The sequence below is a fragment of the Amblyomma mixtum genome, chromosome 9 (assembly GCF_055824585.1).
Source record: "Amblyomma mixtum isolate Tamu chromosome 9, ASM5582458v1, whole genome shotgun sequence".
Taxonomy (NCBI): Eukaryota; Metazoa; Arthropoda; class Arachnida; order Ixodida; family Ixodidae; genus Amblyomma; species Amblyomma mixtum.
This window is the reverse complement of record NC_143020.1, coordinates 73,181,622-73,208,745: the sequence shown is the minus strand read 5'-3', so window position 1 is coordinate 73,208,745 and position 27,124 is coordinate 73,181,622. Positions and strand designations below refer to the sequence as shown.

Sequence of the window (27,124 nt, the reverse complement as noted above, 5' to 3'; positions counted from 1 at the left end):
GACAGAATGGCGCATATTATCCAGTTCCTCTGCGAAACAGTGAACAGCCTGCGCAGAATTCGCTTCAACTCTATTTCTGCAATTTCTTATTGCCCATGTTTTAAAATACCCTGTTCCCTCCGTGCGTCTTATTTCAGTCTACCTTGACAATTAATTACAAAAAAGTACATTTATTGCTGCACAACTATACGACGCCCTAATCTCTGAATATTGTTATTGTTGGCCAGCATATACTCCTTAGAGAGAAGCTGCAATAACTGACTATGAAAAGCTAGCATGCGCTGAAATTGTAGTCATGTATACGACCCGTGTCCCGTGTGGTTCTCTTTCTCTTGTCCCGTCCTTTTGCGCAGTTACTTTTGTTCTCATCATTATACGACAGACCACCTATAGGTTTCCGAACAATGCGACTGCGGGAAGAATTCATAAGCCGGAACCAAACCCCTGATCTTTTCCTTTAAGTCCATCAAAATTACCGCCTTCCCCATTCACCTGGGAATACAGTTGTGCCCGCTGTACCGCATAGTTCCTGACCTGTGACCTTCAGTGAAAGGTTCGCGGTCAGTTTATTAAGCCACCCTAGCGGCGTTTCATCCAGTACATTTCCAGGCGTGGTATCTCGGTTCAGCGCGGCACTTGCGACGGGAGGCAACTCAAGCAGCTGAGATTGTCGCCTAGACGACCGCCACGAAGGAGATAAGAGCGCGCTCTGAAGGGGCGGAAAAAGCTGTTCCTGATGCGACCGGTGCAGCGGACGCATACGTGGTAAACGATGCCTCCCTCAAGCCCGCAGTACACGCTGGTGGGATTCACCCCGGAGCTCGACTGGAGGCCCCTGACTTTCCGCAAGCCTCTTCCGGCCAACCGTGTATGCAGTGCCTGCGGATTGGTGCGAAAGAAGACCGCGTTGCTGCCCTGCATGCATGCGCTGTGTGACTGTTGCTACGGGCAGTGCTGCCAGGATGGCTCATACGAGTGTCCTCTGGACGGCAACGCCTACGAGGAGGATGACGTCACCCAGACGGACTTCACTGACGATCTGTTGAGAAGGAAGGTAAGCGAGAATGTAAATGAGTAATGTTCCTTGTGCTTTTTTTTTGTTTCTAATCGCTCGCGCGTTAATGTTTGCAGTCCAGAGTGTTTCTCACATGCCAACACATTTCACATCCGTCGGATCACCTTACAGAAGTAGAATGCGAGGAAAGAGCCCTGTAGAATAGTCCTACCGTTGCGGATTTAATTCGTCAGCGTAACTTTGCGCTGGATATCAATGGTATCGGTTCAATAACGAGTGGCAACTTATGTAGTATATTACATGTTTCTCCATGCAAATATTATACACGATTAGCTACGCTCACTGCTGCTCAGGGTTCACACGCTGTGCGAGATATTCTGTTACTTAAAAGAGCTTGTATGGAGAGAGGAAATATCTCCTCACTCTCCAGTGCTATCAACAGGTGGAGATGTCATGCGTGGTGCATTCGTTAGCCCCGAAACAAACCTGGAGGCCGGGAAAGTTTCGTCGTAAACAACGGGTATTTCGGTAATGATTGAAACACAGCTTTCTGGCTTTAGCCAAGTCCGTGCATAGAATGGATAGGCGCTGCCAGTTTGCTTCAAGAAGGGCGTAATTTCTTAATCTCTCGATTCTAAATCTTACTTTATAGACCGTTTAAAGTCAGGCAAGAAACACTACAACCGACATTCAAAGAAACATTCTCTTTTTACAGATTCCTCTCATTACTATCATTTTCAGGGAACATGATAGTTACTAGAGTTTGTATTAGTTTATGATATTGCATCGCATTCAGCTAGGCATATGGGCTCCTCACTTATCTCGCTCAGCTGGCTGGTTCAGTGCGCCCTTGGTTAACACGTGAAAAACACAGAGCGGAAATCCTTGCGTTTAAGTCGCGCGAAGCCGACATCTGCCCGTTTCTACGTTCCCACTGTGTACAAAGCCGCGTATCTTGTTTTGTTTTCTGCTGAAAAAGCCAATATTACGTTTAAATTTTGCGTGCGGTTCAAGCGCGGATGCTTCAAGCAGCCGCTATCAAGCCGCCGTGCAGCGCCCTGATGCAACCTGTGCTGGAGCGTCACCAACGTTATCAGAGGAAGCCGCCCCCCCCCCCCCCCCCACCCCCCTCTTTTTTTTTCAAAGACCAAACGAGTGTGGTCCTCTACCTGTTGAAAGCCTGTTTCGTGATAAATCACACACCTTCCACGAACATGGTGTGCCAGTTCACAAAAAGATCCCCATCCTTTTAAAGATGTTCGACGAATGGTTAGGCACATACTTTTTTCTCTTCTTCACACTTCAATATTTTTATTTACGATTTTGATGCAGCCTATTGAACAATGCGAACGATACATGCTCTGCATACAGTGGAAATAGAAAACTTGATCCTTTTTTCCAAATATCTGTCCCGTGCCATTTCATATCTCAGGCCCGCACAAGAGCCCGTAATATTGAAACCCATTTAATATTCGCTATGTCCAGCTACACCATCTCTCCAAGTGACTTATTTTGTATCCTTGCAGGTTAAATGCTGGAATGAAGGTAGTGGCTGCCAGTATGCGACGGTTGCGTCAGGGATCACACAGCATTTCCAGCTGGAATGCGAACACCACTCCGTCCGTTGTCCCAAGTGCTCGACCAGCGTCCTTTGCAGAGACGTGTGCACGCATCTCCGGTCGGCCTCTTGCAACACTTCGACGACCGTGGCATCCGAAAGCCAAGTTCCACCGGTTCACGCGGAGGAGGCAGCGTCGTTGACTTCTTTAAGAGGAGCCTTCGAAAGGCAGGCGGGAGAAATCACAGCATATCTGAGGCCGATGGCTGTCGATATCAGCACGCATGGGGACCGATTAAGCGAAATCTCTCATGGCATAAACACACTAAAGGAGACACTGCGTCAAGAATTAACGTCTTTGACAAGACAGACCCATGACGAAATGGCGTCGTCTAAGGCTGAACTGGAACAATGTTTTGCGACATGCAGCGATACATTTAACACTTGTTTCAGAACCATGGAAAAAACACTGAGCGATAAATTGAGCGCAACGCGAGAGGACTTGTCGCAGATTGCAGCTAGCATTGAACAAGTCAGGGCTGAATTGAAGGAGAGCGTTCAAAAAACATTGCAATCCGTCTCCAATCTGCATAGAGTGAGTGCACTCCGAGAGACGCACTGCGAGTTTCTTGTAAAAGGAGTGAAATCGCTTCAAGACAAGGCGATGAAGGCTGGCTGGGCTGAGTATCACAGCCAGAAGGTGTACCTTCGCGGCTACTGCATGTCTCCTGGAGTCTGGTTCGCCCGTCGGAGGCCATCTGTATTGCTGGGATTCAAGTACACCCTGCACAAGGGCGACATGGACGACGAAGTCCAGTGGCCTTTCAAGCACAAGGTCAGGATGAGCGTACTTCTTCCGGGAGGAATGGAAGACATTGAGCGGGAAGCTGAATCACGTCCATCTTGGGCATGTAATCAAAAGCCAAAAACATCAAGCAACACTTCTTGTGACTATTTTCCTGGCATTGAACTCGAAGATCTCATCCGTAACGGGTACGTAGATAGTGACCAGCTGCGGATAAAGTTGGAACTCCAGCCTTGAACCGAACCTTAGCGTGTACACGGGCCGTCCCTTACAAATTCGTGTTAGTGAAAGCCCTATACGCTCCATGTCTTTCCGGAGTTCTTTAGGGACTAACTTTACATTAGGAAGAAATTCCTCTGTAAAAACTGGTATGAAGGCTCCTTTCCTAACAGCTCTGATTAGAAGCACTGCACAAAATAACTACTAATTTTGCTCTATTTCGGACCGGCAGGTGTGTCACCAACCGTGAAATGCATAAGTAACTAAATAAACAAAAGTTATTTTCTCTCTGGCTGCGATTGCTCGGCAATTCTCGAAACATTTTCGGAAAACGATAGTAACCGCATACTTTTCTGATTATATCAATTCTCTACGAAATAAAAGCCCTGGCCACATTTGCAATTTATTTAGGAAGTACAATCTTTATATGCGTGAGCCGATCCTGTGGCTCAGTCGTTAGGGCGCTCGGCTGGTGACCCGAAAGACCCGGGTTCGATCCCGACCGCGACGGTCGTATTTCGATGGAGGCTAAATTCTAGAGGCCCGCGTACTGTGCGATGTCAGTGCGCGTTAAAGAACCCCAGGTGGTCGAAATGTCCGGAGCCCGTCACTACGGCGCCTCTCATAGGCTGAGTCGCTTTGGGACGTTAAACCCCCATGCACCTTTATAGACACGAAGACAATGGTTGCGACTTTGTCCTAATTTTGCTAACTACCATCTACTTACATAATACAAGCAGAGACACTTTTGACACCTTAAATAGAAACACATGCAAGCTACGATATATTCAAATTTAAAGAAAGTGTGTTTTTTCTCATTTTTGTTTCTTGAGAAGGGATCAGGGCAACTCTTTTAAAAATTCAGCATGCTCATTGCACCTGCTATACACGCTGTATATTCTGGCATTTTGGCATTTCCCTCTGCATGCGGGCAAATGCACCAGCGTTGTCCTGTTCCCGACAAAAGGCCTTCTTTAGACGAGCGCAGGAAGGTAGGCTGCCCCGCAGTAACTTTTCCTAAACGACCACCCACGTGGCCCACGGGCCGCAAATTGACATCGCGGCCGGTGGAAGTTACGCATGACCCATCTTTCATGCTTACCTGAATAATTATGCTGTGATCTCAGCTTGAAGCCTCGACTTTGGCTTCCGGTGTCACCTATACCTTGCTTTCATTGCACAGTATTTCGCAATTCATGACGATGTTCGACCGCGGAATACTGCCGTTCTTTTTTTTTCCTCGCTTTAGAAGGGGACATTGTCATGTTATCCGGGAAGCGACCCGCCGCTGCGAAGCTGCTATCTTCACCCTTTGCAAGCCATGCACAGATCGTTCTTGGCTGAACGAAATTTTTCAGGTCAATTTGTCCGTAATTCCTTGGAACTCGGCAACTGTTTCTATGCACGGCGCTTTTGGTGGCTCATTTTTCACCTCTGTCTATCGCTGATACAAGAACAGCTTTGTGCCCACTTTCTTCTCCCGCTTCCAAGCGAGTCATTTCTCGCAGGCGATGAAGCTTCAGCAAAACTTCGACCAGTTTAGAACTAAGTGGTATGTCCTGCCTTGAATAGCACTCGACAGCCTACAGGGGCGACCTCTTTCAAATTATATTTTGTAGACACCCCTGCATCATCATCATCATCATCAGCCTGACTACGCCCACTACAGGGCAAAGGCCTCTCCCATGTCTCTGCAATTACCCCTGTCCTTCGCCAGTTGCGGCCACAGTATGCCCGCAAACTTGTTAATCTCCTCCGCCCACCTAACTTTCTGCCGCCCCCCGCCACACTCACCTTCTCTTGGAATCCAGTCGGCTACTCGTAACGGCCGTTGGTTAACTTGCCTTCGCTTTACATGATCTCCCCGAGCCCATATCTTCCTCTTGATTTCTACTAGGATGTCGTTAACCCGCGTTTGTTCCCTCAACCACTCTGCCCGCTTGCGATCTCCAAATGTTAAACCTATCATTTTACTTTCCATGGCTCGCTGCGTTGGCCTAAACTTAAGCTGAACTCTCTTTGTTAGCCTCCACTTTTCTGCCCCATAGGTGAGTACCGTTAAGATACCGGTAAGGTACCGACGCCCCTGCGCAGCTGCTTAATTTGCGTTCGACTGTGTGCGGAGTACCAGTGGCTTAGGTTGAAATACATCGCTGAATATTTGTACGGAGGTTTCTCCCGCAACAGTCTAGACTGATAACACTTCATAAAAAAATATGATATAAATTTTTATTATTTCGCACCTTCAATTTAATCCAACCATGAGACGTAAAGTAAAATTGGTTAAATAAACCAATGTGATTTTTTTTCGTTGGTGCGGACTTTTTGCTTCTTGTTAAGGTTTGCTGAAGCAATATAAACGGATTATTTTGTATGCTTCTTATTACTTTTCTTCTTTCACAGCAAGTGTGGCGGCTTTCACCTGCGACTTGAGCACCCGACCCAATCTTTATTCCAAACTAAAACACTATTGTTGCGAATGTATTATTGTGCGGTTAAATATTAATCTGCTGATGTACACACTACCACATGTTCTTAACTCTTCTGATAACACCTACAAGTCACCTCCAAGACATTAACACTTACAATTATGAACCCACAATGTTAGCCCTATCACTTAACATGTTTTTATGATTATGTAAAGCCGTCGCCATATATATATTGCTTTTCTTTATATCGCTATCACTTTTTGTCCCCTGCTGTATTGCTTTGTGAACGGGGTGCTAGCCTTTGTCAAGCCGTTACAGGCTTTTTGCTAGCACCCCGTTGCATCACGAGTTCTGTAACATCATTGTTGATGCTAAATAAATTTGAATTTGAATTTGAATTTGATGCATAATGCAACAGGGGCCAATTTTGTCACCACAGATAGAAACAATTCTAAAGCTACTCGAGACTAAGAATTAAAGCAAACAATCCTATATATTTCTTTCTGAAAGAATAAATCATCTTTGAGAGTCACAATAAGAGCAGGTTTCCTACAAGAGCACTAAAATCACTCACGTTTTTGTACATTTTGGATGTTCAAAAAGCTCTACCCATCGCTGATACAGACAGCAGCATTGCTCTATTCCCCAAGAGGCATACCCAGCAGCCCAGATAATTGACCCAGTATTGGAAATGTATTTGCAAAGGCTGGGCCTACAAAGGACCACAGTTAATCCATTCATTACCAACATTGGGGCGATTACCTATCATGCTCGGGTATACTTCTTGGAAAAACGCAGGAGGCTATGATTTCGAGCCGAAGACTCATGTGGCCGAAGGCGTCCGCAAGCGGAAATCGTGGCCGCTGAGAGCGACGTGCATTCAATCCCTCATGCACGCTTGAGGGAGCGTGCTTGCGTCTTCGCGTACAGTCTCGCAGTTGGCTTCGAGTCTCAGGCTTTCACTGCACACTGCTGACAGATGGAGGACGAAAAATTGCGTCCTGCCATTCTTAGTTTCTTTGCTTTAAAGGACGACTTCGCATTGCTATCTGAATTACCCGCCGTCGTCGAGGCATGTGTCTTCCTTCTTTACCATGCACAGATCTTGCGTGGTTAACAAAATTCCTTTAACGAAATTTGAAATTTTAACGCGATAGCGTAAGAGTCCCGTTCAGCGGGGAACACGACGTAGTTGGTGTCGTCGCCGGTGCGTGTGCAGAAGCCGGAGTAGTCGCCGGTGCATGTACTGGCACACATGGAGCTGTGGAATGAAAAGTGATTTAGAAAATTCGTAATTAGTATGTCGCAACATGAACAAAACGTCATTATGACATTTAGGTACATAAAGAAAATTATTTGCGATCAAAAGATATGGGGTAATTAGTCGGGATTATAACCTCTTACTGAAATACCCTATGCTCCTTGGTTTCGGTGACTTTCGGATTCCGTCATGCATGTCGTAACGAGCCTCTCTTTTCCCCTTTCCTCAGGCGCTCGATAGCTAACGAAGGGACTCGATCCTGGCAGTCTTGCTTCCGTGCGTGGCATAAAAGGGTTTTCTCACAGCTTCTGCCCTGACCGTTCGATCACGCTCCTACGTGGCACTCGCGCTAACACGGAACGAACTACGGCGATCCGCCGCTATGGTCGAGGGTGGCGCTGGTGAACACTCTCAAGGTTCGGTTACACTACCCTAAATAGTACCGAAACCAGAAGATTGGATAGCCGTTCCCGTAGCTCAGTTAGTAGTGCACTGGACGCGAAATTTGGAGGTCGTAGATTCGGATCCTGCCGGCGGCTTGTGTTTGTTTTCTGTCTTCTCCGTTTTAATAAATAATCTTTAAAATCATTGTCCTATTAATCTCGCACTGACGGACACCACAGATTAAAAAGAAAGGAAAAATACTATCCCCTGTGCTCCTTGATTTCGGTGACTGTTGGCTCCCGTAAGGTATTATGTTGCGAGTCAGACAGGTTACATCTAGGCTATGGAGGCACTTCTTTTTTTTTTTGCATGGAGGTAAGCCCACGCTGACAGACTTCAAGCCAGACTTAACCAGGTCTCATCCCGCAGCCCGCCATGCACAGTGACACCAGCATCCAGCTCTCACTTTGCCCACACATCAAAATTCCGAAAGACACACGCATTCATCGAGGAGAGGAGGCCGGGCAGGAGGTCGATCCTGCGCAGCACCCCCCCCCCCCCCTCCTCCCCACACCACAGCACACTGCTCTTCTGAACAGAGACTTCGATGAAGGTGGTGGCTATACGCGATGATTCGTCATGCGGCTCTTCCACACGCTGAACAGTCCCATGAGCACTAAAATATCACATGGCACTTTATAACCTGCCTCTGTAGGCAAAAATCTTATAGTGTAGGGCGTAATCTCAATGTCCTTTTGGAGATTCCGTTGAAGAATGACCCCCCCCCCCCCAAAAAAAAAAAACAGCATTGTGACACAACACAAAGCAACGATTAATATTTTATGGCTGCTAACACAAGCGACAGTTTGCAGACCATCGTACAAAAGTCCCTTTTTCATGAAGTCACGTTCTGACAGGTAAGGTTTAAAGGGGAAGTTAAAAAAAGAAAGGCTTTGCGCCCGATTGGACACATCCGTTGCAACCGCTTTAATACAGTGTTGTCTTGAAAGGAGAGGTAAGGTTGCCAATACGTCGGTGCAGGAAACAACGTCCTAGTCAGAACTTTTTTTCATCTGTTTTCTGGATAGGTATAGGAATTGTAAGGAAAACCGTATACCGTTAGGAAATGAAATGTGTCGGAGTCTTCTTCAAAGAAAACTCACCAAAAGGCCCCTCACTCCTATGACCGCTGGGCACAAACAGAACAGGCAAATGAGCACTTAATCTTCTGTTAAAAACAGCTAGGCGGCAGGGATAGTTGGCTGTTTTGAAAAAGAACTACCTTGAAATGAGCTGATGAACAAAACATGTGGTCAAGACCAGCTGCGCCTCCAGAGGCAGAAAAAAATTGCCTCGACGCATAGGTTCCCATTGAGAACTCCACACAAAAGTGGCAGGTTTTCTGTGCATTGCATGGACTTTTTCCTTACACAAAGCAGCAGCTGCCGCGGTGGTTGAATTTCTTTGGAGGAGAAATTCTAGAGGCCCGTGTACTGTGCGATGTCTGTGCACGTTAAAGAACCCCAGGAGGTCGAAATTTCCGGAGCCCTCCACTACGGCGTCTCTCATAGCCTTTAGTCGCTTTGGGACGTTAAACCCCATAAACCAACCAACCAACAAAGCAGCAGCTCCATGACGTAGATAAGCTTCGCAACCAATAAGATATTGCAAACTTGTGGTCGTGCAAATAGAAACAGCTCCCAGCTAACCCAAGCCTGGCTTTGTCGCCTAACTACCGAGATCTAAGAATCCCACTGAGGCCAACTATTACGATACTGATGCAAGGGATCCCCCAAATACTGTAGATCGACTGAGTACCACCTCAAGCTTGGAGAAAAACTTGCTTTTATAGCCCAGGGACCTCATCAGAACTCCTTTAATTTATCAAGCTAAGAGACGCACCCGAACTATCACAAAACTGCTTGGTTACACGCAAAAGCTCGAGCGCGCACTTTTTATCAGAACAAAAAAGGGCAACGTCATCAGCATAAGCCAAAATCTTAATTACAGTGTGCTATAGTGAGAAGCCACGAACTGCTCTGTTCTTGAAGATACTAAGACATCCTACACGTAGTCTATGTGATGACTATAGCGATAGAAATGACGCTAAAAATTCGCAGTAGAAGCAAAAAGACAGTTTTCCGTGATATTCATGTGTGGTTTTGCGCCAGTGCCCGTATATGCAGTTGAGGAGCCCACTTAAATAAGTAAGTGGCGTATGGGGCAGCAGCACTACGCTAACACGACTCGTGGCGAAGATTGGTGTGCAGCCTCGGGTATGCATAGGTGTTTAAGGTAGTAAAGCAATGGCAAAAAGCTCATGGCTGCGCTGCTTAATCAAAAGGTAGCACTACCTTAGTGCACCTTGGCAGGCGCACGAAACAATTTACTTTTTTTGATTAGGTAATTCCTTTTTAATAGCAAGCTAGCTCTGACCTCCGTGTCATGGGTACTGACCCTCTTCGATTAAAACCGAATTTCTAAAACTCAATTCGCCGTACCTTCTGCAGTTTGAACCGAAAAGTCTAAGCCATAATTATAGCGCTGCCAAACGCGTCATGTATGAACGAAGCCTGCGCGTTCACCGCCTCTAAAGACCTGTTTATACGAACCTGATAGCGTCTGGTCGAGTCGGAGGCGGGTTGAGCAAGGTCACCCCGACTCGACGAGTGCGTGGTTACATGAACTCGATTTTAACGAGTCGAGACAGGTTCGACTGCAGCGACACCAAGCGTCGTGCAGCGCAATGGGAGAGGGCAGTGGCAGCCTCCAAGGTTGCGGCCCTCATCCCCTGTCTCGAAGGCGCGACGGCGGAAGCGAAAAACAGGTTCGCATTTATCACCTCCCTTCCCGCTAACCCGACTATTCGAATCGACTGCATTTAAAGGCCCATCGAGGCACCGTAGGGTCGAGGGTCGATTTAGTCAACCTGTCCTTTGCGGTGGAGTTCACTGGACCCGACACCTCGACTTCCGACTCGACTCGGCGCGCGTTTCAATAAGCCCAGTAACCGGTTTTTGATCCGATAACTCGACTCAACACGGTCTTGTCGGGTTATGTAAACGCCGGTTTTAAGAGAGCGGCCGAGGCCATTCACAGCTTAGTCGCTTAGTCTTGAATGTGCGTGAGCACGTTCCTCCTGAACATGGAACGCGCGCGCCATGATCTGCGCTAAGTGATAGGCAGGCCACCGACAGTCAGTTCAGATGGAGCTTTCAGAGAACCGTCACACAAAACAAGAAAGGTAGTGAAAGAAGTGAAGTCGCGCATATTAAAGCACTTTCCGTTTTTTTTTTTCATTTGTATCATTGTACAGCCCGTCGAATTGAGCGGCGGCCACTTACTTGGGCGAAGTCACCGGCAACGTTTCGTTCGTTTAAAACAAGCTTAAAAAAAGGGGCGGGGGGATAAATCTGGATTAATTGTTTCGTAAACGCCCTCTAAACCTTGACGAAATGCACCTGACCCTAAAGTGAATACAAGAAATTTTGCGTATTAATTTTAGCTAATTATCCAGAGTTTAAAAAATTCAGGGGGCACTTTGACTGTCTAAAGTGGGTAGAGGCGGAAGCGTTTTCCGCACCACCTTCGCTGTTTCTGTGGCACTGGTGGCGTCACATATAATTACTAAGTGATGGCAAATCACTAATTAATTTTTAATTACTGATTAATGCCTGAATACTAATTAACTGCTAATTAATGACGCTTAAGCTTCGCCTTTAGGAGTGGAACGCGACAGCGCGTTGTAGCGCTGCCAGGGAGTCCACGGCACGCCACCACCCGTTCGGCGCGATGCTTTGCCCTTTGAACGCAGCGCTTTTTGAGGAATGGAAATGGCGCAGTAATTCTCTGTCATCTCGGTGGACACCTGAACCGCACCGTAGAGGAAGGGAGGAAGTGGGAGTGAAAGAATATAGATAAAGAGGAGCCGTAATGAAGAAAATTAAAATTGTATTTGAGGAAAGGAAATTACGCAGTAACTGTCTCACATATCTCGGTGGACACCCGTCAAAAGTCAGGGGGGCACTTTTTTGACCTAAAGTGTGGTCACTGATGTGTGGTTAAGATGTTAAGCTTCGCCCATAAGAGTGGAACGCGACAGCGTCGTGCAACGCTGCCAAGGAGTCCATAGAACGCCGTCGCCCATTCGGTTCTACGCCTCGCTCGTCGGTAAATTGGTTTTTGAGGAAAGGAAATGTATCTGTCTCTCATTTGTGGGTGGACACCTAAACCTCGCCGGAAGGGAATGGCGGAGGATGAGAGTGAGTGAAGACACCGTATTCACTAGACGCGCCTTTGTTCATTCCAAACCATCGAGCTGGCATGGCGGAGTGGATAGCGTGCTCGTCTCTCACGCCGAAGACCGGGGTTCGATTCCTGAGGTCGACCAATTTCTTAATCGGTTTTATTTATTTATATGGCCTGACTAGTAAAGCTCATTAGGCTAATTGGGTAATTAAGCAATTAACGAAGCTCAGTCCCACTTACTTGGAGCATCACTATACGATCCCTTCAATTGGTTGCATGGTTACTAGCCAAAGTGCAGTTGGCCCCGTTTGAAATTCGCGCACTGTGACGTCACGACTGTTTCCACCAATTGAAAAGCGTGACATCTTCTGTCGACAACTGCTGCTTACAACGATGAGACATTAAAGGCTTCCGCCTTAAAAGGAACGCCACCCGACGGAAAATATTACGTGGTTGGTTTCACCCAGCTCCAGTGCACCGTTTCTTTTCGATCCCTGGTTCAAGTTACATGAAACACCCTGTATACGTGCAAAAGCAGTAAAGCTCCGTTAAAAAAAACGGCGCTGTTAATCTCATTACCATCACACCTGAACGGCACATATATATCGACGCATGGCTTTTCACTCCTCCACTATACACTTCCGACGATAGTCAGATCAGTCAGTCGCGATTGTCGCCTTGACGACCGCCGCGATGACCCATTAATTCTCATTCATTGAAAACGTCAGATAAAGGTTATGAATCTCCCGGACTTCATCATTAATGGCTTGCCGATCAGAAAAATGTAAAAAAACCTTTGAATTCATTAAGAAAACAATGATTGCACATTAGTTTATTTCGGCTCATTTTTATAACTATAACTGGCTGTCTAAGGGCCAGAAAACCATGAGCTAGCACACAGGCGCATGTAGGAATCCAAGAGCGAAATTCAAAACTGCTCTATCATCTTTGAATGCAGCCTTACGACAACATAAATGTTAGGCTCTTTTCAGTTAGGACTAGCTTTTGCACGAATTTATCTTTTCGCGGCCTTCCTCCATCTCTGGCAGCCCATACTTTAGTCTTGCGTTGATAAATAAGTTGGAGAAGAGCGTTACTTGACGCGTGCTAGGATTTGAATTGGTAAAGGGGGCAGAAGTTAAAACTATTCACATTTTTCAGCCTTTTATCATATATGCAACGTCGGCCGTTAATGGATAAAGAGGGGGGGGGGGGGGGGGAAGAAATGCCTGATACGACAGGCGCAGCTAACCGATTGCCTGTTTCACACTTGAGGGAAACTGGGAGCGCGTGGCCGCCGATAGCAGGGGAGAATCAGCGACAACGGCGCATGCGCAGTGAGGACGGCCGGCTGCTCATTCCGCGCATGCGCCTTGTGCCGCCCGTTTTCGCCGGCACTTCCAGTTTGGCTCTCAGCGTGAAACAGCTCGATACGTCGCCAACAATGCCTCCTGCAAGCCTGCAGTACACGCTGCTCGGGTTCTCCCCGGAGCTCGAGTGGAGGCCCCTGACTTTCCTCAAGCCTGCTCAAGCCAATCGAGTCTGCAGTGCATGCGGACTAGTCTGCACAAGGACAGTGTTGCTGCCCTGCATGCACGCGCTATGCGAGGCTTGCAACGAGCAGTGCTACCAGAGCGGCTCGCACCAGTGTCCGCTGGACGGATGCGGTCACGAGGAGAATGACGTCACCCTCGTGAACTTCCCGGCTGACGACCTGCTTAGGAGAGAGGTAAGCGATGATATAAAAGAGCTTCTGGAGCCCCCTTTCTTCGTGTCTTTTCGCTTGTTGCTTGCCGCGCGGAGTGTTTCAAACACGGCTGCGCCTTTCGCATCCAGCGGAAGGAAGAACGTGAGTGGAATGCAACGAAAGTACGCTGTAAAATATTGCTTTTATCCCAGAGCCCGTTTATCGGCTTAATGTTCGCGAGTGTAGGGATTCCATCCGTAAAATAATTAGGGCGCCATTAGCTTATAAGTTCCAACTCCTAGGCGTCTTAAGTAGTTTCTAGTTTGGAAAATATACGATTCGCTCTGCGCGACTAATTGTTTCCGCTTGAAACCCCAAATATGGATATTGTGAGAGGAAACTTCTCAGCCTCGACTGCTTTCCACAGCAGGAGATGGTATGCGCACGTGGTGCTTTGGTGAAGCAAACCCGTGGGCCGTGAAAGTTTCGTAAAGTGGGGGCATTTCTAAATCATTGAAGCACAGCATTGAGGATTTGACTGAGGCCGTGCCTGGAAATTTGAGCGTACTTAAAGAAGGGACGTAATTTGTGAATGAGATGTTTCGAAGGTAAAACTCGGTTTATGTGCACTTTATATTCAGGCAAAAGATACCATGACTACCATTCAAAGAAACGATGCTTTTTATAACAGTTTCCTTTTTCTAGTTTTTTTTTTAGTCAATAGGTTTTTATTCTTTATCATGTTTCCACCGTAATCAGATAGCCGAATGCGGAACCTCAGTTATCGCGCACAGCTGGCTCCGTTTAGTTTTAGCTTGTTTGGCATGAGATTAAATGTGAGGTGGAGCCTTGAGTTTTAGTTGCGCGTCCTACGTCTCTCAGTTTCTGCCTTCGTCCTGTGTGCAAAGCCGCATTTCTTGTTTTTCTTGCATTGACAAAGCCTGTCTTAGATTCAGAGTTCGTATGCAACCTTGCAGTGGATGTCTGTAGCCGCCGCTCTGCAATTGTTCTCCGGTGTTTCGACACACCTTTAAAATTGCTCTTTTTGAGGCTTACTAGTGCTATCAGGGTCTGGCCGTTGTATATTCCAACGAGTAAACAAAAAATTGTAGCGTTTTATCGCAGCTAAACCAAGCAGACATGCGAGAGCATGTGCTTAGCCTAGTTGGCTTGTGGTTTTCCTTTTCTTGGTCGTCGGCACGTCTGGAAACAAAATTAGGCTACGGTTAAGCCTTGATTGACATTCACATAATCTTATCTGACCTGTTCGTGCCGTGATAGAAGTTGATGAAGACGGCGATGTGTCCTGCACAGCGCAAGTATGTGTTCCTGTTTAACATGAGGCGTGATCCGCTTCGGCGATAGCATAATACCCCATAGTGCAGTAGCCAGCAAAGCCGAGCTGTTCGCACCACCACTGGTTTCAAAACCCAGTCGCGGCAATATTTTTCATTTCTGCATGGGTTGTTGCTTTGCTAGGTTTTGCCAAGGTCATCTTCAAGGTCAAGCTTCACACAAACTCGGTGAGCAGGTTAGACCTGGTAAAGTAGTGCTTTCGCACAAAGAAGTGCTGTCTTCCAGCTGTCGCAGGGCAGCTCGGTTAACAGTTCCTTGAACGCGATCTGTCAGTTCATTTACGTTCCCTTTTTAAAGATCTTTAACGAATTGTTCGGCAAACGATTTCCCATCTTTTTCATATTTCAATATCTTTTTTTATGATTTTCATACAACTCCCTGAGCAAGGTGCACTAATCAAGTTTAGTGTACACAGCAAATAGAAAACGTGATTGCTTAGCTAAAGGTTCGAACCCTGGACCAGGGCGAATTTTTCTTTAAGAACGAAGTTTCTGAGAAACCTGCATAGCTTTCCTTTGTAGCCGTAAGCCTGTGCTCAGGTGGACGTCAATGAGTAATTGCCCCCTTATTATGAAAACCATTTTGTAGCACGAAATTTTATTTTTTGTCATTGGAAATTTTCCGTGTACCACGATACCAAATTTACCCAGTCCCCATGCTAAATTTCATATATAATACAAAAATGGAGCGCCTTTACTCTGTCTTTAAAAATATAAACTTAACGTACTGCTTTAAGAAAGGGCAATAGGATTGTTCCCCTCTTTGTTCCTATGTGGCACATGAACCTTGGCGCTTGAAAGAACGCTTAACAGAGACTGGTGATGGAATGCCTGGTGCGGTATGGAAGCTACGGCTGCGGGAATTTAGTGGTTTGACTGTTTCCATGTTCGAAGGGCAAAAGAGTAGGAAAATGTGCTCGTGTGGCAAAAAAAAAAGTTTCCAAAGTTGTGGTGGTGACCTACACTAAGAAAAGCATAAGAGGATGTAGTAATGAAATGGTAGTGCAGTGAATCGGCATGGAGCACTTCATGGAAAGCTCACAGGCGTATGAGTTGTCTGTGTTGTGTTAGACAAGGAAACGTTAGATTTTATGCCTGTGATATCTGCGGTCAATAGAGGATAAAAGGAACTGCGTTATTCTGAACTGCCTGTAAGGAGAACCAGATTGATCATCGAGGAAAAGAACTGAGGAAAAAAAGTGCTGCATATGATTCCTTGATTCGCTCATCAACTTATCGCACAGTCGGTTGAGAAGCATTAAGGTCATAGATTTTCTTTTCTCTTTTTGTTTTGGTTCCGGTTTGCAGTGCATATGCTAACGAACGAGGAGCAAGCAGACGGCGTTACAGAACACCTAAGGCCGGCTCCCTTTTTGAAAATAACAACAAATCCAAAGCATTTGACAGCTGCCGATTGATAAGAAAAAAAGATCGAAATAGAATGAAAGTACTATTTACAAAATGACCAACTCTAAAGTACAATCGCCTCCGCGGTGGCTCAGTGGTTATGGTGCTCGGCTGCTGACCCGAAAGACGCGGGTTAGATCCTGGCCGCGGCGGTTGAATTTCTTTGGAGGAGAAATTCTAGAGGCCCATGTACTGTGCGATGACGGTGCACGTTAAAGAACCCCAGGTGGTCGAAATTTCCGGAGCCCTCCACTACTGCGTCTCTCATAGCCTTAGTCGCTTTGGGACGTTAAACCCCATAAACCAACCATCTAAAGTACAATCCTTTGTTATATATTTAAGTGCAACGCAACAAGGCATGCAAGTACCATGGCATGCTGCAGAAGAAGCATATCATGTACAAGTCTTTTATAGCTGTGGTCGCCTCTGCTTTCCATCGCCGGAAAAGTTGCTAGGGGGTAAGCACTGAGAACTCGCGGAATAAGAAACGTGAACATCTGGTGGATATAATCTGTTCGAGACTTGAAAACATGGAAGCTAACTGTTCGACAGATGTAAACTGTAGGGCTGAGGAGATATACGTTTTCAAATCTTTAGTGACTCCTTTTCATTACATTCTTTATGTACGCAGCCATTTTTTTATATTTTCTGTATATCGGGCGCTGCTATCCCGTTCGTCTACGGAGGCGGGCCGATTAGCTCCCGCGGCCGATAGCGGGTATACAGATTAGCAGGCCGATAGCAGCTTGCGAATTGGGCTTAATTACGCTGTCTCGTTCCACTTAAAGGCCAAGCTGGAGCGTCCTCCATCTTTGTTCAGCTCACCCCGTCTGCCCACTGACGGCGAGCGAAGCGGATTCGGTCGCTTTTTAGGCCGACCAGGGCGGAAAGCGGCGCGGTAATAGCGAGGCCGATTGGTCCAGGACCGAGTGCCGCCGCCGGAAAAATTCCTCGGGGACAAATATGGCGGCGCCCTTCGAAGCAGGACCCCTCGCTTAGAACTGAATTCGTCGCCGTTGCTGCTTTTTAAGACGAAAGCATTTAACTGCTCGTACTCCCGTCCGTCCGTCGGTGTTACATCCAGCCACTGGGGTGACTTATCGACGGTGACGGGTGTCCACAGAGATATGTGATACAGTTACTGCGTTATTTCCTTTTCTCAAATACAATTTTCCTCAAACTCACGAAATTAAATGGCTGATCTCACCCATGATTTGCACATATGTCCACCTGCGATCCCTTGGTCAAGCCTACAAGCCGCCGCGGTGGCTCAGCGGTTATGGGGCTCGCGGCTGCTGACACGAAGCGCACGGGTTCGATCCCGGTCGCGGTGGTCGCATTTCGATGCAGGCGAAATTCCAGAGGCCCATGTTCTGAGCGATGTCAGTGCACGTTAACGAACACCCGCCTGTTTTTCCCGAGCAGCCGAGCTCTCGCTCTGAAACTCCTCGCATTGAAGTTGTTGTATTAAGCAGCTTTTATTGAGCCCTCGTATAGTACATGCCGCATTAAGGAAAGTATTACTAGATAACCGGTTACAAAAGATCGCATTTTTTGCTGGAGTACAGCGTAGCTTTCCTTTTGAGATGGAACTGCTATCGTCCATACTACTTCCGTAAAACGTATTTCAATTGACCATGAAAAAAGCTGGCCTACCCTGAAATGGTAGCCATCTACACAGGCCTCTCCGCGAAAGGTGAACACACAGTTCGCGGGAAGAAGTGTCACATACAGTAATAAGTCAAACCATACGTATTATACACATCAGTTTTCCTCTTCCGTTCAAAAACATCGCCCACTCCCTTTCCATTCGCCTGGGAGCCCGTGTGCGCCCGCTGTACCGCCTAGTTTCCCAAGCAGTACAAGTAATCGGCCAATATTGCAGATGGATGGTCTCACTCTGTTCCTTTGTAGGACCGGACTTTGCAAATACGTTTACAGTATTGGGCCGATTACTTCTGCTGTTTAGGTTATTATCTATGAGCTTTTATGAAAGTTTCGCGCTCAGTTTTTTAAAGTCATCCTAGCGACGTGTGATCTCTAGTGAGCGGCGGTACATTTCGACGCGTGGCATTTCGCTGCTCCGCTGCACTCGCGAGGAGAGTCAGCCCGTGCGGTCGCGATTGTCGCCTAGACGACCGCCACGAAGAAGATAAGAGCGCGCTCTGAAGGGGCGGAAAAAGCAGTTCCCAATGCGACCGGCGCAGCGGACGCATACGTGGTGAACGATGCCTCCCTCAAGCCAACAGTACACGCTGGTGGGATTCACCCCAGAGCTCGACTGGAGGCCCCTGACTTTCCTCAAGCCTGTTCCAGCCAACCGTGTATGCAGTGCTTGCGGCCTGGTGCGAAAGCGGACCGCGTTGCTGCCCTGCATGCACGTGCTGTGCGAGTGTTGCTACGGGCAGTGCAGCCAGGACGGGTCGAACGAGTGTCCTCTGGACGGCAACCACTTCGAGGGGGAGGACGTCGGTTTGTTGGACTTCACTGCGGACGACCTGCTGAGAAGAGAGGTAATTACGGGAATGGGCTTTCTTTGTTGCTTTTCGTTTGCGCCTTGCGATCTGCCGCGCAATATCTCCCGCATGCCTACGCATTTCGTATGAATCGGTGGACGTAATCACACTGTAATCCAATGACAGAGCCCTGTAAAATGTTCTTATCTTTGCGGAGCCCCTTTATCGGAGTAATGTTGCGCTGGGCGGGCGTGGTATCCGTACAATAATGCCGCTGCTGTGGCTCAGTGGCTACAGCGCCCGGCCGCTGATCCGAAAGACGCGGGTTCGATACCGGCCGCGGAAGTCGAATTTTGATTTCGGCGAATTCTAAAGACCCCTGTACTCTGCGATGTCAGTGCTCGTTAAAGAACCCCAGGTGGTATTAATTTCGGGAGCCCTTCAGTACGGCGTCTCTGATTGCCTCAGACGCTTTTGGACGTTAAACCTCCATAAACCAGACATCATATCCGTAAATTAATGAAGCCGCAGAAGCGGAAAAATTCGAAATCCTTGCCACCTTATGCAGTATCTCAGCTACAAAAATATGTGCGCGGCTATGCTAACTGCAGGGCTAGAGCCGCTGTGGGAGATATGTTGCACTTCAAGGCCCTTATATAATGATAGGAAAACTTCTCAGTCTCCGCTGCTTTCGAGTGCTGCATATTGGAGAGCTCCGGAGGAAACTCGGTGGTATCGAACTTTTCGTCGTAAACTCGGAAGTCTCGATGATGATTGACGCATGGAATTACGGTTCTAGCTTAGGCTGTGCCTCGACCGTAGACCTATCCACAAGCTAAAGCTCGGTTTAACCACTGAGCCTGCTCCGGAAATAGATACCATACCGAGATTTCGAACAAATATCCCAAGTTTTTCAATTTACCCTTCCACGATGGGAAAATGTGTTAATAGATATCTCATTACTTTATCACGTTTCCAAAGTAATCAGGTAACCAAAAGCGGACACATAGTTATCTCGCACTGCTGCCTGTGCTTAGTGTTTCCATGGTTAGCATGTGATTAAATTTAGGGTGGAGCCTTCCGTTCCAGTCGCGTACGGCCGACGTCTGCATGTCTCTACCTTCGCCGCATATGCATAGCAGGGTATCGTGCTTTGCTTCGACTGAAAAACCGCCTCTTAGATTTAAAGTTCGCATGCCGTTCTACCGCGGGTGCCTGAATCCGCCGCTGCGAAGTTGTCCTTCCGCTCCTCGATGCAGCCTATAGAGTTCAGTGCTGGAGCGTCGCCAAAGGTAACAGGGGCAGGCCGTAGTAATCTTCGCTGGACACAACAGTGGGACCTCCCACCTGTTGCCGGGCTGCTCCGAGATAAGTTACGCGCCTTTCTCGGACAAAATGTGTCAGTTCACGGTTACATTATCATCCTCTCAAAAATTTGTGACGATTGGTGAGGCAAACGTTATTTAATCTGTACGACAACAACATTTTTGTCCGTGATTTCCGTACGATATAGTGATTAAGGTACACGATGCAGATTCAGTATACACAGAAAATTTAAAATGTGATTGCAATGGTAAATGTTGGTCACGACCAACGTTTAATTTCTCAAAATCAATTACAGGAAAAATAATGAAAAATATTCCACAGCCATCAAAGCCCCACAACCGAGCGGTTATTTTTGACTCACCCTAGAGAACGTCACTACTCCCTCGCCACATAGTCGCAACATATCTCAAGGTGGCTGATTTTGCATCCTTGCAGGTCAAGTGCTGGAATGAAGGTAGTGGCTGCGAGTATGCCACCGCTGCTTCAAGGATCGTCCGGCATTTCCAGCTGGAATGTGAACACCACTCCGTCCGTTGTTCCAAGTGCTCGGCCACCGTTCTTTGCAGAGACGTGTGCACGCATCTCCGGTCGGCCTCTTGTAACACTTTGACGCCTGTCGCACCCGAAACCAAAGTTCCACCCGCTCACGCGGAGGAGGCAGCATCGTTGACTTCTTTCAGAGGAGCCTTCGAAAGGCAGGCGGGTGAAATCACAGCATATCTGAGGCCGATGGCTGTCGATATCAGCACGCATGGGGACCGATTAAGCGAAATCTCTCATGGCATAAACACACTCAAGGAGACACTGCGTCAAGAACTAACGTCTTTGACAAGACAGACCCATGACGAAATGGCGTCGTCCAACCCTGAACTGAAACAATGCATTGCGACATGCAGCGATACAGTTAATACTTGTTTGAAAACCATAAAAAGCGCAGAAAAAAAATTCAACGATAAAATGAGCGGAACTCGAGACGACTTAATGTCGCAAATTTCAGCTAGTATTGAACAAATCAAGGCTGAATTGAAGGACACCGTTCAAAAAGCGTTGCAACCCGTTCTCAATGCGCATCGACTGAGTGCACTACAAAAGACGCAGTGCGAATTTTTTGTAAATGGAGTGAAATCGCTTAAAGACGAGGTGGTGCAGAAAGGCTGGCCTGAGTATGGCAGCGAGAAGGTGTACCTGTGCGGCTACTGCGTGTCTCCTGGAGTCTTGTTCTGGCGTTGCAGTGCATCTGTACTGCTGCAATTCAAGTACACCCTGCACAAGGGCGACATGGACGACGAAGTCCAGTGGCCTTTCAAGCACAAGGTCAGGGTGAGCGTAATTCATCCGAGAGGAAGGAAAGACATTGTGCGGGAAGTTCAAACACATCCATCTCACCCATGGAATCAAAAGCCAACGACATCAAGCAAAGAGACTTGTTTGGATTTTTATGCCCTTGAACTCCAAGATCTCATCCGTGACGGGTACGTAGATAACGATCAGCTTCGGATCAAGTTCGAATTGCTGCCTTGAACCAAACTTGAGCGCGGACACCGTCCATCCCTTACAACTTTGTGTCTTTGAACGCCCTTGCATGCTCCATTTCTTTCTTCAGTTCTTTATGGACTAACTTTACGTTAGTAAGAAATTCCTCTGAAAACACTGATATGCAGACTCCTTTCGAAACAGCTCTGATTAGAAACACTGCACAAAAATAGCTCCTAATTTTGTTCTATTTCTGACCCTCAGATATGTCTCCCACTGTGAAATGTAAAAATAACTAAATAAACAAATGTTATTTTCTGTCTGGCTGCGAATGCTCGGTATTTCTCGAAACATCATCGGAAAACGATATTAACCGTATATTGCGTCTTTTTCTGATTATATCCATTTTCTACGAAAAAAAAAGCCTTGGCCTCATTTGCAATTTATTTACGAAGTACAATCTTTATATGCCGAGCCGCCAAGGTGGCTCAGTGGTTATCGCGCTCGGCTGCTGACCCGAAAGACCCGCGTTCTATCCCGGCCACGGCGGTCGTATTTCGATGGAGGCTAAATTTTTGAACGCCGCGTACTGTGCGATGTCAGTGGACGTTAAAGAACCCCATTTGGTGGAAATTTCCGGAGCCCTTCACTACTGCGTCTCGCATAGATTGAGTTGCTTTGGGACGTTAAGCCCCCATGAACTTCTATAGGCGCGAAGACAATGGTTGCGACTTTGTCATAATTTTGTTAACTACCACCTACTTGTATAATACAAGCAGATACACTTTTGACACCTTAAATAGAAACACATGCAAGCTACGATGTATTCAAATTTAAAGAAAGTGTGTTTTTTCTCATTATCGTTTTTGAGTTGGGATCAGGGCAACTCTTTTAAAAATACAGCAGGCTCATTGCACCTGCTCTACACGCTGTATCTTCTGGTATTTTCCTCCGCATGCGGGTAAATACACCAGCGTTTTCCTGTTGCCGTTAAAAGGGCTTCTGTAGGCGAGCGCAGGAGGGTAGGCTTCCCCGCAGTAACTTTTAATAAACCAACAACTCTGCGGCCCACGGCCCGCAAATGGGCATCCCGGCCGTCGGAAGCTACGCATGCTGATCTTTCATGCTTACCTGGATGAGTATATGCTGCCGTCCCTGTTTGCAGCTTCGACTTTGATTTCAGGTTGCCTACACCTTGCTGTCACTGCACACTATATCGCAATTCATGACGATGTTCGACCGCGGACTCCTGCCGTTCCTTTTTTTCCTCGATTTAGAAGGGGACATTGCCATGTTATCCGGGAAGCGATCCGCCGCTGTCGAAGCTGCTATCTTCACCCTTTGCAAGCCATGCACAGATCGTTCTTGGCTGAACGAAATTTTTCAGGTCAATTTGTCCGTAATTCCTGGGAACTCGGCAACGGCGCTTTTGGTGGCTCATTTTGACCTCTGTCTATCGCTGATAGAAGAACAGCTTCGTGCACACTTTCTTCTCTCGCTTCCAAGCGTATCATTTCTCGCAGGCGATGAAGCTTAAGCAAAACTTCGACCAGCTTGGAACTAAGTGGTAGGTCCTGCCTTGAATAGCACTCGACAGCCTACAGGGGCCGCCTCTTTCAAATTAGATTTTGTGGACACCCCTGCATCATCATCATCAGCAGCAGCCTGACTGCGCCCACTGCAGGGCAAAGGCCTCTCCCATGTCTCTCCAATTAACGCTGCCCTTTGCCAGTCGCGGCCCCCGTATCCCCGCAAACTTGTTAATCTCATCCGCCCACGTAACTTTCTGCCGCCCGCTGCTACCCTTACCTTCTCTTTGAATCCAGTCGGCTACTCGTAACGACCGTTCGTTCACTTGCCTTCGCTTTACATGATCTCTCCGAGCCCATTTCTTCCTCTTGATTTCGACTAGGATGTCATTTATCCCCGTTTGTTCCCTCAACCACTCTGCACGCTTCCGATCTCTAAACGTTACACCTATCACTTTTCTTTCCATGGCTCGCTGTGTTGTCCTTAACTTAAGCTGAACCCTCTTTGTTAGCCTCCACGTTTCTGCCCCTTAGGTGAGGTGAGTACCGGTAAGATGCCAGTAAGGTACCGACGCCCCTGCGCAGCTGCTTTATTTGCGTTCGACTGTGTGCGGAGTACCAGTGGCTTAGGTTGAAATACATCGCTGAATATTTGTACGGAGGTTTCTTCCGCAACAGTCTAGACTGATAACACTTCATAAGAAAATATTATATAAATTTATATTATTTCGGACCTTCAATTTAATCCAACCATGACACATAAAGCAAAATTGGTTAAATAAACCAATGCGATTTGTTTTCGTTGCTGCGGACTTTTTGCTTCTTGTTAAGGTTTGCTGAAGCAATATAAACGGATTATGTTATATGCTTCTTATTACTTTTCTTCTCTCACAACAAGTGTGGCGGCTCTCACCTGCGACTTAAGCACCCGACCCAATCTTTATTCCAAACTAAAACACTATTGTTGCGTATGTATTATTGTGCGGTTAAATATTAATCAGATGCATAATGCAACAGGGGCCAATTTTGTCACCAGAGATAGAAACACTTCTAAAGCTACTCAAGACTAAGAATTAAAGCAAACAATTCGATATATTTCTTTCTGAAAGAATAAATCATCTTTGAGAGTCACAATAAGAGCAGGTCTCTTACAAGAGCAATAAAATCACTCACGTTTTTGTACATTTTGGATGTTCAAAAAGTTCTACCCATCGCTGATACAGACAGCAGCATTGCTCTCTTCCCACAAGAGGCATACCCAGCAGCCCAGATAATTGACCCAGTATTGGAAATGTATTGGCAAAGGCTGGGTCTACAAAGGACCAGAGTTAATCCCTTCATTACCAACATTGGGGCGATTACCTATCATGCTCGGGTATATTGCTTGGAAAAACGCAGGAGGCTATGATTTCGAGCCGAAGACTCATGTGGCCCAAGGCGTTCGCAAGCGGAAATCGTGGCCGCTGGGAGCGACGTGCATTCCGTCCCTCATGCACGCTTGAGGGAGTGTGCTTGCGTCTTCGCGTACAGTCTCGCAGTTGGCTTCGAGTCTCAGGCTTTCACTGCACACTGCTGCCAGAGGGAGGATGAAAAACTGCGTCCTGCCATTCTTAGTTTCTTTGCTTTAAAGGACGACTTCGCATTGCTATCTGAATTACCCACCGTCGTCGAGGCATGTCTCTTCCTTCTTTACCATGCACAGATCTTGCGTGGTTAACAAAATTCCTTTAACGAAATTTGAAATTTTAACGCGATAGCGTAAGAGTCCCGTTCAGCGGGGAACACGGCGTAGTTGGTGTCGTCGCCGGTGCGTGTGCAGAAGCCGGAGTAGTCGCCGGTGCATGTACCGGCACACATGGAGCTGTGGAATGAAAAGTGATTGAGAAAATTCGTAACTAGTATGTCGCAACATGAACAAAACGTCATTATGACATTTAGGTACATAAAAAATTAATTGCGATCAAAATATATGGGGTAATTAGTCGGCATTATAAGCCCTTACTGAAATACCCTATGCTCCTTGGTTTCGGTGACTTTCGGATTCCGTCATGCATGTCGTAACGAGCCTCTCTTTTCCCCTTCCCTCAGGCGCTTGATAGCTAACGAAGGGACTCGATACTGGCAGTCTTGCTTCCGTGCGTGGCCTAAGAGGGTTTTCTCACAGCTTCTGCCCTGACCGTTCGATCACGCTCCTACGTGGCACTCGCGCGAACACGGAACAAACTACGGCGATCCGCCGCTATGGTCGAGGGTGGCGCTGGTGAACACTCTCAAGGTTCGGTTACACTACACTAAATAGTCCCGAAAGCAGAAGATTGGATAGCCGTTCCCGTAGCTCAGTTTGTAGTGCACTATACGCGAAATTTGGAGGTAGTAGATTCGGATCCTGCTGGCGGCTTGTGTTTATTTTCTGTCTTCTCCGTTCTAATCAATTATCTTTAAAATCATTATCCTATTAATCTCGCACTGACGGACACCACAGATTAAAAAGAAAGGAAAAATACCATCCCCTGTGCTCCTTGATTTCGGTGACTGTTGGCTTCCGTAACGTATTGTGTTGCGAGTCAGACAGGTTACCTCTAGGCCAGGGGCTCTCAAACTTTTTTGCTTGGAGGAACCCCAAAAGCCTTCAATAAGTTCCAGGGAACCCCCCCCCCCCCCCCCCTGCTTTCACTTACCAGCAATGTTGTCGAGTGCATTTTTGCGAAGAGAGAGTTGCAAAAGTTAAATGTTTATTGCACAGATTAATACAAATACTAATGTGATGGGTGGTACTGCTTCCCTTTTAAGAGCAAGTCAAAGCGTGGCTCAGTAGCACTCTGAGCCAGTCTCATATCAGCTGCCGGGTCAGGGCCAGTGAGGGTTCTCGCGGAACACAAGAAGACAGCCCGCGGAACCCTTGTGTTCCGCGGAACCCAGTTTGAGAACCCCTGCTCTAGGCAATGGAGGCACTTCTTTTTTTTTTTTTGCATGGAGGTAAGCCCACGCTGACAGACTTCAAGCCAGATTTAACCAGGTCTCATCCCGCAGCCCGCCATGCACAGTCACACCAGCATCCAGCTCTCACTTTGCCCGCACATCAAAATTCCAAGAGGCATACACAAGCATCGAGGAAATGAGGCCAGACAGGAGGTCGATCCAGCGCAGGATACGCCCCCCCGCACCACAGCACACTGCTCTTCTGAACAGAGACTTCGATGAAGGTGGTGGCTATGCGCGGTGATTTGTTATGAGGCTCTTCAACACGCTGAACAGTCCCATGAGCACTAAAAGATCACATGGCACTTTATAACCTGCCTCTGTAGGCAAAAATCTTACAGTGTAGGGCGTAATCTCAATGCCCTTTTGGAGATTCCGTTGAAGAACCCCCCCCCCCCCCGAAAAAAAAAAACACAGCATTGTGACACAACACAAAGCAACAATTAATATTTTATGGCTGCTAACAGAAGCGACAGTTTGCAGACCTTGGCAGAAAATTCCCTTTTTCACGAAGTCACATTTTGACAGGTAAGGTTTAAAGGGGAAGTTAAAAAAAGAAAGGCTTTGCGCCCGATTGGAGAAACATCCGTTGCAACCGCTTTAATACAGTGTTGTCTTTATTACGCTTTTATGACTGTGTCGGCACTCTAGAAAGAGAGAGGTTGTTTACTGGTCAGCGAAGGTTTTCTTGAAAAAAAAAAAAAATGCTTGTCGACAGCTATTGAAACATTACACGGAAAATTCGATTTTTTTTGCTCTTTAGTATCCAGATTAGTGGACGTTACCTGCGATCATTATTCAATGCGATGAACGTACCGCGCGGTGGCGTTAATACGAGTGACCAAAAAACGTGCTACCAGCAAGGGTGAAAGGAAGACTTTTCTTTTTGTCTGCAAAGTGCAAAATATAGGCTTGAAGACACTGATACAGCAACGAACAACGTAATATCAAAGGCTGGCTCAGTCGCAGGCTCCATATAGTGCGTCACGTCGA

General features: G+C 47.0%; 3 protein-coding genes across 3 annotated transcripts in view; all 3 read left to right on the top strand.

Annotated features, from left to right (window-relative positions):
* Positions 1 to 27,124, top strand: part of LOC149329713 (uncharacterized) — a 190,173-nt gene that overhangs the window by 63,723 nt on the left and 99,326 nt on the right. The gene's annotated exons all lie outside the window — the stretch shown is intronic.
* On the top strand, positions 458 to 3,995 carry LOC149329718 (uncharacterized). Its single transcript, XM_089560428.1, has 2 exons — positions 458 to 1,054; positions 2,542 to 3,995. Exons 1-2 carry the CDS (start codon positions 773 to 775, stop codon positions 3,613 to 3,615), a joined length of 1,356 nt encoding a protein of 451 aa, XP_089416554.1. The 5' UTR covers positions 458 to 772; the 3' UTR covers positions 3,616 to 3,995.
* On the top strand, positions 4,138 to 21,945 carry LOC149329717 (uncharacterized). Its single transcript, XM_089560427.1, has 2 exons — positions 4,138 to 18,881; positions 20,586 to 21,945. Exons 1-2 carry the CDS (start codon positions 18,597 to 18,599, stop codon positions 21,669 to 21,671), a joined length of 1,371 nt encoding a protein of 456 aa, XP_089416553.1. The 5' UTR covers positions 4,138 to 18,596; the 3' UTR covers positions 21,672 to 21,945.

What these genes read in the sequence shown, in the direction of transcription:
- LOC149329718 (XM_089560428.1), top strand. Translation starts at nt 773, where the DNA reads ATGCCTCCCTCAAGCCCGCAGTACACGCTGGTGGGATTCACCCCGGAG. An exon ending in ACGATCTGTTGAGAAGGAAG is followed by an intron (nt 1,055 to 2,541) that starts GTAAGCGAGAAT and finishes GTATCCTTGCAG; the next exon opens with GTTAAATGCTGGAATGAAGG.
- LOC149329717 (XM_089560427.1), top strand. Translation starts at nt 18,597, where the DNA reads ATGCCTCCCTCAAGCCAACAGTACACGCTGGTGGGATTCACCCCAGAG. An exon ending in ACGACCTGCTGAGAAGAGAG is followed by an intron (nt 18,882 to 20,585) that starts GTAATTACGGGA and finishes GCATCCTTGCAG; the next exon opens with GTCAAGTGCTGGAATGAAGG.